The sequence below is a fragment of the Durio zibethinus genome, chromosome 22, assembly GCF_047325235.1.
Source record: "Durio zibethinus cultivar Kanyao isolate XHJ-2024 chromosome 22, ASM4732523v1, whole genome shotgun sequence".
NCBI classification, from domain to species: Eukaryota; Viridiplantae; Streptophyta; class Magnoliopsida; order Malvales; family Malvaceae; genus Durio; species Durio zibethinus.
In genome coordinates this window covers 17,918,835-17,931,878 of record NC_143183.1, presented here as the reverse complement: position 1 = coordinate 17,931,878, position 13,044 = coordinate 17,918,835, and the positions used below count along the sequence as shown (strand labels likewise).

At 28.6% G+C, this 13,044-nt stretch overlaps 1 protein-coding gene across 3 annotated transcripts; it reads left to right on the top strand.

The window, feature by feature from the left end:
- Window positions 1-9,332: 9,332 nt before the first annotated feature.
- LOC111306701 (bet1-like SNARE 1-2) lies at window positions 9,333-13,044 on the top strand. Of its 3 annotated transcripts, XM_022904506.2 has the most exons (6): window positions 9,333-9,478; window positions 10,457-10,613; window positions 11,531-11,587; window positions 11,679-11,738; window positions 11,843-11,928; window positions 12,626-13,044. In XM_022904506.2, the coding sequence occupies exons 1-6, from the start codon at window positions 9,465-9,467 to the stop codon at window positions 12,648-12,650; spliced, it is 399 nt and encodes a 132-aa protein (XP_022760241.2). In that variant the 5' UTR covers window positions 9,333-9,464; the 3' UTR covers window positions 12,651-13,044. The 3 variants fall into 3 exon arrangements, with proteins under 3 accessions (XP_022760241.2, XP_022760242.2, XP_089607984.1); XM_022904507.2 differs by lacking the exon at window positions 11,531-11,587; XM_089751858.1 differs by lacking the exon at window positions 12,626-13,044 and having other exon boundaries at window positions 11,843-11,932.

Genomic DNA, 13,044 nt, shown 5'->3' with positions numbered 1-13,044 from the left:
ATATGACGCAAAAAAAAGTTATCCTCCAGGCTTGCCTTATTCAGATCATGGTAACCAACACATATTTGAATTTTTTCATCTATTTGGGAATTGAGATTATGTTTGCTACCCATTTTGTATACTTAGCTACCTTCAAGAAAACTACTTTTCACTTTTTTTTTTTTATCTTGAGCAATATCTTAAGCTTTATTCGTCTTTGCTTCTATTGCATTGGTTTACACTATAGCTTCAATGGTAACCTATGTTCTACGATTTTAGTGCTTAGTCTTGGAATATCTTTGCAAACACATTAGTGATTTCTCAAACGAAATCTTCTAACCTTTATCTGTCTACTGATGAAAGTGACGTGCTACATTTGACTTTTTTCTTAATTTTGTCATCCATTAAATTTAATAATTCTATAACTTTTCACAAGGCTTAATCGATTTTTTCTTGTTCTATAAATCTCAATAAATCATGATGCAAAGTATAATCATCCAAGTCTTCCTCATTATCAATTTCATCAATATTAATTAGGTTTTCAAAATCATATCCAAGATTATCATCATAATTATCTTTATAGTATTTATTTAAGGACTTGAAAATAGGTGAATTTGAAAAAAAACGGCAACAAGTATTGGAACACAAAGAAAATGGGATATGGAGTTGAAGAAATGAATGAAAATGTATCACACTAATCTTTTATTTGAAATGAATAAAATAAAATAACCGATACATGAAACATTTCCCTAATACTTTTAGGCATAAGTAATTAGGGAATTAATCGACTACAATATTTTAGATTCAAGGATAATGGATAGCTCTATGACACTTCAATTCTTCAATTCAAATATTAGAAGACATGGATACAAAAGCAGCTTTTCATTTTGACTTTTCATCATCCCATCATCTACCATATAAATTTATAGTTTAAAAAAATCTTCATTCAACATCAATTCTCCATTAAAAACTTCAGGCTTTTCTGGATAGATGCATTATTAATCAAAATGTGTTATAAAGATAGGGAATGACCATTCATTTAGACTTAGGTTGAATCCTTAAAACTCGTAATCTTGTTTCTCTCTTATCATCCAAGATCTTTTTTTTTTTTCCATTCTGGTGAGCTTATATCCTAAGTAAAATCTTTTCTTGTTATCAACTATAGTTGGCGACTTTCTAATCCTTGCAAGTTCTTTCTGAATCTTGCCTCAAGATGCAAATTTTTCAAACACTTGCTTGATAACTATTCTTATAGTTACAAACACGCATGGGGAATATAATTTTGAACTTTTACCAACATATATGGCATTAACAAGTTCAAAAGATCTACAAAAACATTATATTGTTCCTCTACGATTTCTATATACTGCATAGTCATTAGCTAAGACACAAGTATATCTTCTTCACCAACTATATATACAAGTTTTCCATCAACATTGAATTTAATCATTTGGTGCAAAAATATTGGAATAGCTATTTCCATGTGGATGCAAGGCCTCTTGACAAACAGCTATATGAAGGAAAAATATCTATAACTTAAAATTTTTATATTAAAAGTGCAAAGCCCAATTTGGAACGACGTCTCGATACTTTCTAAAACCTTTCGATAGGTTTCATCAAATGTCTTAATAATCATTTGGCTATTTCTCATGTAAAACATATTAGTTGGTAATTTGGCCAATATGGTCATAAGCATGACATTGATTGTAAAAACATTATCAGTAAAGACTTTAACCATACCATGACTCTTGTATCTAACAATAATATGTAAGGCTTTAGTACTTTCTCTACCATCAAGAGGGATTTCATCATCTTTGAAAGATATGTAATTAGAAACCACCAGATTACTAGCAAGGTGGTTTACATATTTAATAGACACTTTTTGGGCTATAACATGCCTGATTTAATACCTTTCATAAAGCATTACGGCGAGGTTCAAAATTCAGTAGCAATGACAAGAATGAAATCTTGGTAGGCATCTTATTTAACTGTTTAATAACACTATATTCAATGTATTTAACAGTTTTAAAAATTCACAAACCTTTTTTTTTAAATTGATTTTTGGCATTCCTTATCAAAAACTACCACAGGATTACTTTGATCTATTTCTTCTATGACTTTAGTTTTCACTTTTCTGGCTTGCTCTAGCATTTCTGGAGTATAACATCTCTCACTTCGACTCATGCCACCAACACGAGTTATGTTTGCAACACTTAGATCATTCACGAACTTATCCTCATTTTGTCCTTTAACTACAACATAACAATTGTATTTCCATGATACAGCTTTGTACTTTTGTATGGAAAAAGACTTAGAACATTATTGGTTACAACTAGTTTTAGATAAGGTTTTTCTACTATTGGGTTTGCCTTCTCATTCTAATAAATTGTCGAACGTTTGTACACAAATCTTAAAGATGTGTCAGTAATGAAAACCTCAATTTTTTTTGAATCTTTTTTTTTTATAGAACTTGATCTGATATGAGTTCATAAATTTTTGTACCTTTCAATAAAATTAATCGTAGCTTTCAACAGAATGTCCCACTATTTTTTTATGGTGCTTACAAGTCTTGGTCAAGTCAAACTTTCCTTGATAAGTATAAAGATCTATCGAGTGAACTATATTAGCTTTAATGAAAGCATAAAATATTTCATCCATTGGTATATTGACCTCATCTACCCTTTTTTTGATACAGTAGGCTTGGCCTTCATTCAAAACATTCATTGATGCCCTAACATGGTTTGGTAAGGGTTTTCACTTACATTTAGGTCAAATTTCTTGCTGGTTTCAAAGTTTACCAAACCAGTTTTAAGTAAGCCTTGCATCTTATGTTTCAAAGCAATGTAATTTTTAGTAAAATGGCTTGTGTTCTTGTAATGGTAATCACAGTGTGCATTAAAATCATATCACTCTATGTAAGGAGGTTTCAGTGGCTTTAAATGGATAAAAGCAAGTAAGTGGTTCTTAACAAGATGAGAAAATAAATCGATGTAGGTCATTAGGATAAAATCAAAATTGATTCTTTCTTAACTATTTTATAGTCCCTTTGGACCACTAGTTTAGCTATTGGGTCTTAAAGCTAGTTTAGCAGAGAAGTGTAGTGGTGGCACTAAATATATGTGTTTGTGGTTGAAAAATTAGCTAAAATTTATGTGGATAAGCAAATGGTGAAACAAGTTGATAGGAGTAAGATGCTATACTATTCATAGATGGATAATGAATTGGATACATCAATTGTGAAAATTGGGGAAAATTTTTGAATCTATGATTATCGTAGCTCACGGTTTGAGCTTCAACTTTCTTTTTTTTTGGATACTTTTTTTTTTTTTTGCATTGGTAGTCTTTCCTTCATTTAGCTTGTCATTTTTAATGGCATTTTCTATTATCTCTTCGAAGATTACCATGTCAATAAAGTTTTTTATGGCATTCTCAATCATTTTTTTCATAATAAAAAGCATTTAAAGTGATAATAAACTAAATAATGATTTTTTTTTAGTTAGAGATGGTTAGACTTGAGCAGCCATGTCCCTCTACCTTTGTTCGTATTTTTTAAAAGATTTGATCGTCTTTTTCTCCATACTCTATAAAGAGTGATTTCAGGCCAAATTAATAATGTACAGCATAACAATCATCTTTTTCTCTATGGAATACCATTGCTTTTACCTTTTGGCTTAATACATACACCAACCTAAGGCAAACTGAGTCTCAACATTTGTATAAGCTTCTTATGATAACTTACTTTATTTGACTAGTAGATTTGTCTAAATTTGGTAAATTAAAGCAAAGTAAAACCATGTACTCTTCAATTGTTAGCCCTATATCTGCTTCATTGAAGACAAAGCACTTATAAGAAAGATTCCAAAACTACATAATAGTTTTAATTAGATTATAATCCACATCCACTTAAAGAAGTGAGGTTACATCCCTATATCTATTCTCAAATGTTTCCTATTTTGTTTTATTTATACACTTCCAAACGTTGCTTAGATTGACTAAGTCATTTTATTAGAGATCGAGATGAACTTTCTTAGGAATAGATGAGACAAAATCTTCAAACGGACAATTACCTTATTTTTTTGGACTTTTTTGGATTTGGCTTTCAATTGATAGGAAGATTCCCAACAAGTTGATGTAGACTTTAGTTGCATTTAACTTTCTATGGATGTAGCTACAAGATTTGATTTATCAAAAACTGATATATAGCAAATATTCTCTATATGACAATTTAAATGATGCAAATGCATAAAGTAAAATAATTAAATAAATAGAGAATCAAATAATCAAATAATCAAATAATCAAATAATCAATATATAACATGACTGTTATAATTTAGTTTACATTTAACAATAGGTGGAAATAGCTTTATCTTAAAGCTGGCCTCTTAAGTATGTACTACGTGCAGGGTTGAGTGATTTTGACCATTAAAGGTTCTCAAATTGTTTCTCACATCATTGTTCATGACAAATTAGTAAGACATTCTAATCCCCACCCATCATAGGCTACCAACAAAAATGATTCAATTAGAGTAAGAGTATTTCGCTAGCCATTGTAGAGATTATTATTTCATGAGAGCATAGTTACTTTATTCCCTCCTAAAAGGGATGAAACTAGGATATAAAGCTCATGTAATGTAAGTAAATGTGTGTGTGAAGGAACATGTACATTTGTTAACCCAAATTCTCCCCAAATCAAGTAAAGACGAAAACAAGGGAAAATGTTAGTAAACAGATAAAATAATCATTACAATTTAAGATGATTAAACCAATAAATATAATCAATTTGAAATTTTATGGCTTGACTCTTTATTGAATCTCTCTAGTGGAGTTGCCAAATTGTCATAATGTATATGTCTACAAACCTATCGCTAAACACAATTTTAAGAGTCGTCACTAGTCTTTTGTTAAGGTGCAATTGACAACTTAGTGAATCTATCTTTTTTACTTATCCTAAACTTGACCTAGGCTCTTAAAAGAATAAGTTCTGATATGTGTTTTAGTATTAAGTTTAGGAGTTTGGTTACGTGTGAAAAATGTTATAGCACTCCGACACGCCCGTCCAAAAGATGGTTTCATTTAATTTCAAATTATCTTAAAGATCTTGGTTCTAATGGTCTTATATTAAATTTTGATGTTTAGGTATCAAAAATAACTTTAAGATTTCTCTATCAATTTGGTAGAATTTTTAAAAATACTTACTAATTTCAAGAGTATTCAATATTTTCATTTTTTCTTGAGGAGGCTCCGTTGTTGAAAAAAAGACTTAATCATTTATTTTTTAATTAAATCTTGCTTCATAAAAAATATATCTAAATCTTCCCCATTTGGGCCAAATTTAGTAATACTTTCTAACCTAAAAATTCCTTAGAAAATCATTTATTTGTGATTACTAAAAATTTCATCATTAGACTTATTTTTTATTTTGTAAGTTTTATTTCTAAATTTTTTTATTGTATTAAAAATATATCTAAAATTTTCATTATTTGGGCCGAATCTAGAAATTTTTTTTACCTAGAAATATCCTAAAAAATTATCCATTTGCAATTTTAAAGATTATTATTATAGAGTTTCATCCATTGTTTACTTCCTAATTTTTAGAATGAAAAATAAATGCCAATTATTTTTTGAAATTTTATCTAAACTCTTCCACCATTTGGAAGGAATTTAGAAAATATTTTTACCTAAAAATCTCCTAGAAAGTCAACCATTTGTGATTTTCTTCAGATTTCATCTCATTTTCATATATTTCGAAACAAAACTATAAGTTATATTTTTTTATTTGATTTGAAAATGAATGCAATCACATTTATTGAAATTTCACCTAAATTATTTCACCATTCGACCTAAATTTAAAGAAAATCCTCACCTAAAATTTTTTAGAAACTTGACCTTTTAAAACTTTTAAGAATCTCATCATTGAATAATTGTGAACTAATTCCCAAAATTTTATAAAGTTTATTTATATATTTTTTTACTTTGAAAATAAATACTAATTATTATTATTGAAACTTTATCTAAATTTATCTTCCATTTAGGTCAAATTTAGAAAAAAATCTCTCACATAAAAATTTCTTAAAAACTTATTCATTTGTAATTTTTAAGAATTTCATCTTTGGATAATTATGATTTATTTTCTAAATTTTATTAAAGTTTTTTTTTAACCTTTATTTATATATATTTTTTATAATTTATAGTAATTTTCCCTAATAATAATTTTTCCTAAAAAAATTTAATGAAGCAAAATATGTCAAAATAAATAAAATAAAAACCATAAAACAATTAAAAATATAAAATAAAATGAATGAGAAAAAAAATGAAAACCTATGATATAAGTCAGGTTGAAAGTAGGTTGGCGCAAGGATCCTACCGAGTCAATGCACGAATCTTGAAAATTTTTTTAAGGCAAAATAACATTGTTTGGGGGTTGTATAAATAGCCCAAAATCAGATTTTTCACAAATTTTCTTGTATCCTTTCTTTCTTTTCCCCACTTGTCTCTGTCTTTTCTCTAGAAATCTAATACAAGTGATGGCAAAGTTGATTATGTTTTGGAAATTGTCATAATAAATTTAAAAAACCATTAGAAAATTCAAATGTCATTGGAAAAGTAGTCGAAAATTGTAAATTTCTCCAGAATTCATAGAAAAATTCAAAGTTTCATAAAAGAATTCTAGGTTTTTTTTTCAAAAAATTTTAAAAAAAGAAAAGGTCAGAAATTCAACTTAAATCTTTTAGACCTTGGATATTTCAATAACACTAATTTCCTCACAATTGAACTAAATCAAACCCCAAAGAAACAATAAAATTTCAAAAAAAAAAACAAAATCTCTTCCAATAAAAGCCTATAGCCAAACTATTTATTTTTCTTGCTCTTTCTCTCTATTAATTCTACTTGTCTATTGTGTTGAATTATTAGTGCTTATATAGGCAATTAGTCCCAACTTATTTAGAATTCTAAATCGAAACAAATGGTTGATTTTAAAAATTATCTTATCCTTTATCCTTAAAAGATTCAGCTTATCTTCGCACAAAAATCATTTTCAAAATTCATCCAATTCCCTTGTCTTTATTTTGGATTTTCAAAATGTATCATTTATCATTTTCTTTATCTTTTCTCAATTAAAAAAATTTCAAAAAAGATAAATCAAATGAAAAAAAAAAATTCACTAAAAAAAGAAGTTGGATTTGGTTTAGAACCTATTCGCAACCAAATAATCAACAAGGGCCAATCTTAACCCAATAATCCAATAGGACCACAATGTTATGCCCCATAATGAATTACCAACTTTAACTTATATAGTCAACTGTAAGCCTAAGAAGATAAATAAATAAATAAATAAATAAGAACAAAATTTGGAATTTATAAATGATCTTGGACTAAATAGATTGTCTACAGCATGCATGAGCATTACATATCATGTATTTTAAATGAATAACAACACTTTAGTAAAAAATTTAAAATCTTTTGATTTTATTATTGCTCTGTTGGCAATTGTATAAAATAAAAAATAAGTTAGATGTAAATTTACATGGTGAGAAAATATTAATACATGTATTAACAAAATTGTATTTTTAAACATGCCAAATAATGAACATTATATATTACTTTTTTATCACAAAGTTGTATACTATATTACATTATACAATTTAAACTTGAGGACTTTCAAATTTTATATTTTAGTGTAACTATTTGCTAATGAGACATTAGATAAACTTCAAAAATGATAATTGCATCCAATTATACTTTTTATATTTTAAAGACCTAAGATGCTTATCAATGTAATTAATTTTTTAATTCCTTGTAAGAAAATATTAGTGTTATGTATGTTGTTGGATATGAATTTATAGTTTGACAATTATTAATATTTAGGTATGTCAAAACCATTCGTTTCAATGGGCTCTAATTCATCCAAATTTGATAGAGATAGTATTTTTTTAAAAAAATCAGGATCGGGTTAAAGATGGCTTATAAGGTACTCTACCTCGATTCTTCTCGAGATATATATAAAATATATATTTTATTAATTAATTAATTATATTTATATATTAATAAAATTATTATTTAATATATTAATTTAATATATTATTTAATAAAAATATTATATTTTTATATTATTAAGATATAATTTATATTATCGAACGAGAGTTATACATACATATGTCATGTCAAAATTGAATGTAAAAATAATAATTAGATGTAGGATCAAATCAAAATTGGGTATATCTTCTAAAAATCAAAATAGACTTGGATGAAAAAAACTCGTCTCAACCTGATTCATTACTATCCCTTTCAATATTTGGGAATCATATTCTCCAAATAATTTAAACTTTATTACATTTATTACAGTGCATCAACTCAAATATTTCTTAGTGTAAAATAGCAAAACTATGTACTCTTATATGTTCACCTGAAATTGTTTTTTAGAATTTTTTTTAAACATAGATTTTTTAAAATGAAAATATGTCTTAATTTGGATTTAAAATAAATTAAAAAAATTAGTAAAAACTAAGAACTTAGAAGAAAAATCAATATTATAATAATTATATATGATTTAATTAAAAGCATGGGCTAATGGTGGTTATTTGATTCAAAGAACAAATATAGTTTAATCTTAAACATCCAAAAATTGTTCAACATTTAAACTATGAATCATGTCATGAAACATTAATACTTTAATTGAAATTTATTAAGGTTATGGCTAGCTACAAAATGTTAAAATTGATCATAAGAAGGGTTTATTTATGATGTATTTACGAAAATGAAATGAAAAAAGCAATTATTTAATGTTAAGAAAACATAATAATAAAGGATTATAATTAAATTAGTAGGGATACAAGAGATATACATGATTTATAATAATTTTAGAAAATTTTGGTCTTCTATCTTTTTAAAATTTGATAAATTATAAAATTTTAGTTATTTTCAAATATATAGTATAAATATTCGACCTATTTATTTGAATTTGAATATAAATAAATTTAATATATTTTTTACATGTCTCGAAAAGACTATCTACATAAATATTCGTGTTAGAACATTTAATTTGATAACTTTATGTTTTGTAATATAATATATATGAAAAATACTTTTAAAAAAATTTGAAAATTGAAAGAAGTGATTTTAAATATATATTTTATAAAATTTAATTATTTAAAAATAAAAAATAATAGACATCAAAGATAAAAGGTATTAATTGAAAAAAATAAACTTTGACAATTAAGAATATTTTTTTTGTACATAAGAAATTATAACCTGAGAACAACAATTAGGAATATGGGTATTCGGCCTATGTTTATAATTTGGCCTCAATGAAAGCCCAAGAACCCAAATTCTATACGACACTAAAAAAAAAAAAAAAGAAAAAAGAAAAAAGGAGGAGTTCGCCTCCTCGCCTAACAAATTTCGTCAGCCAAACTTTTTTTTTCTCAGTGAAAGTCTTGAAAGTTTATTAAAAGCAGAATCGAAAAGAGGAAGTCGAATTTGAAGCAATGAGTTATAGAAGGTTTGTTTTTGATGAAATTTGTTTGCCGCTAACAGTTTTTTTTTTTTTTTTATTTAGATTTAGGCATCAATATGATTTCACAAGAATCAATTATTTGGTTAAATTTTTTTTGGATTTTCCATCGCATTTTGTTCGAATTAACGCTTTGCCTCGAATCTGTTAGAATTTGCTCATTACTTGGAGTATTTTAAGCATTAAATTGATGAATTGTTCGAAACATGTTGGAACTTGATGAAATTAGTAGCAGAAATGATCTCCTTTTTTTTTTTTTTCAAGGCTTTTCAGATTCGGCTTTGCTTTTGATTTGTTGCTTGTTTGATCCCTTAGGTTTTAGGGTTTTTGACATGTCCTAGAAGAATAGTCCTTTCCTTATCCTTAAATTAAAAACCAATTAGTTTAGTTGATTCGTCAATATTCCATATGATGATTCTCTGCTTAAATTGTTTATCTTTCTGGTATTTTCCTTCAGCAGCATTGTCGTTCTTTATTTCGAGTACTCGCTGCATTAATGTTGCACTGGTTATGAATATTCATGGTTGATTTGCCCCCAGTAGCTGACTTTTGATGTTTTCCTTTGGAAGTTCATCTTTAAAATGTTGGGTTTCAATAACTTTGATTGCAATGATAGGGGTTGAGACTTCTTTTATAACTTCCTGATCTATTTGTAGATGTTTTTACTCCCAATTGTGAATGGACCTGATAATTGCAATGAATTTTGATGCTTGGAAAAGCCCATCATCTTTTATGTTTTTGCAACAATGTTGACCACTTCATTTGTTGAACTAGGAAAAGTTACTAGTAGTACTGTATGGTCTTATTTTATATGTGATATATTCAACTTTGCATATTCTCTTACCCTATTTTTCTTTGTTGTTAAAAATCCCTTTGCCAAGTTTTTGTGGTCCATTCAGTATGATCCTTTTATTCGTTATATTGATTTTTCTTTTCTAAATTATGGCATGATCACTTATTGTGTAGGGATCACCGCTCTTCAAAATCAGCTCTATTTGATGGCGTTGATAAGCTTGAAGAAGGTGGTCTCAGGGCCTCTTCATCTTTCTCTTACGAAATTAAGGAGCATGACAATGACAAAACTATAGACAGCTTGCAAGATAGAGTTGCTTTTCTGAAAAGAGTAAGTTCTGTCAAAGAAGATTTACCTTGCAGTTTTATTGATTATTTGCAACTTGTTAAATGTTAAATATCTATCCAAACCTTTGTATATTTTTCAAGTCCAGGTGAACTTACCATGATCTTGTGGACAATGTTATCTGCTTGAACTTTATAGGGTTGGCATTTAGGACATGTTGGGTTGGGAGTTCCCTTATATAGCATGCATCAACACGGACACATGCACACACGCACGCATGCATGCATGCACACATAAAAACTAAATAAAATAAAATTTAAAAATAATTCTAAGCTAGTATAAAAAAGCCCTCCTTTTGGTTAGTTTCTCAGAAAGCTCAAGCAGATTTGTTCAGGAAATCTTTAGTGTACATTGGCTGTTATTTTATGGGGTATTATATATGTTGGAGCATATGTAGATGCTCAAGCATCGAAATGCCAGGGTCAGCTACAGTGATGCATCTATCAGATAAATGCTATGTGAAATAGTCAACAGAATGGCAACTTTCCACTTGAACTGCCTTTTCACCTTTCTTCATTTCTCCAAGTCACCTTGAGAAACCCTAAGCACCGGGGAAGTACTGGGATAAGTGCTTGAGGGAGACATTAAGATCTTGAATTTCAAGCACATATAATGAGCCGCTCAATGTCAATATGCATTGGTTTTTTACTTCTTTGCCGCCCATACTAGTTTTATGATTGCATATTTCTGTATAAAGTCTTCTATTTGTTCATGTATTTATGGACCTGTGTGAGTGTGCACAAAGTCTTGTGCACCTTTATGTACACAATAGAATTATTTCTGCTGTGGGGAATTGTATTAGTTTTTCTTCTCTAAAAACAAAGCAGATGGAGTAAAATGCCCTGAAATTTAATGGTTTATACTCTTTTAGCCAACATTTGATATATATGAGTTCTTTATAGTTAACAGGTGACATACATGATGAGGTGGAGAGCCATAATCGTTTGCTTGACCGGATGGTATGTAGGTTGCAGTTGTTATGCCTCAAACTTAAACTTTTGTGAATACAATCTAGTTTCTTGTTTTTAATGGATTTTTGTTGTAAATCAGGGCAATGGCATGGATGTTACGAGGGGTATAATGTCAGGCACCATGGATCGGTTCAAGAAGGTATCTAAACAAGATCTGCTCCACTGTTTTAGCTTCATGTTTGTTTAAATTTAATTTCTGTTGCTGATAAAAAATGGTTCTATATGATGGATGCTACTCTCTAGGTTTTTGAGAAGAAGTCCAATCGGAGAATGTGTACACTGGTGGTGGGATTTGTGGTTTCCTTCTTAATTGTATACTACCTCATTAGGTAAATAGCATTATTAGTTCATTACTGTTGATTGCAAATCCTAATTCTCTGTGCTATAGCAGAGGTTTTCTTTTATCTCTTTAGTTTTATCTGCATTGAAGATGTTTATCTTAAAAGATTTTGAGGTACTAAAGTTGATTGCATGATTGGTTGAACATACTTGTCTCTAATTATAGTTAGTCGGTAATGAATTTCATAAGTTGTAATGTTTCTATTTCTAGTGATTGAAGGCATTTTTTGAATGTTGTAAGATCTAAACAATTTTCACCTGAAATGATATCATCCACTCCATAAACTTCTTGCAACATTATTGCCTAATTAATTATGACCAGATATGTACCAAAACAAGATTCATGAATCTGCACAAAATCACTAAGAGCACTAGTTTTTCTTCTTGCTTTGAACTAGATTGTGGATCCCTTTTTCTAACCGAGCTAACTGAAGAGAGCTTAAGACAATTGAGGGCCTAACCACTTTCTTTTCTGATAATTCTGCAAGTGTTGTGCTAAATACATGCAAGGGTAAAGACGAGTAGAGGACCCTGTCTAAAATTTTGTACTGTTATACTACATGGAATAAGATTTGCTGCATACATGTGTTCATACAAGAAATGAGGAATAAAAAACAAACAAGACATGGCGCAATTGAGCATTTCTTGAATGAATCTATGCTATTGCTGATAGTTTTCTGTGTGCAGGACGCTTAGATATATCCGTGGTTGAAGAAACTACAAAATTCTTGAAGTTGTTCCATATGCAGAAGTGAATGTCAAGTCAAGGCACCAAAATCCATTTTTTTTTCTTGAGAACCTGGTACTGCTTGCATGCCGTTTGCTGGCATGGCTGCCCATTGTAAGAAGAAATGCCAAATTGCTGTTCCACGAATTTAAGGCTGGTGGGCCACATTTGAATGCTGTAATCTAGATTTCAGCCAGCAGTTTTTTGAGCAAAGAAAGAAGCGAAAAATGTGAAAGAAACAGAGAAAAAGAAAGGACCGGAATTTAGATAATAGTGTTTTGTAGTTAACTGTAAGCACATGTTGACGATGTCACATCAAAGCCTATTAGCTTCTTGAAATATTTTATGGAAATTTTCTTTCTAAAACCAACTTGTTTCA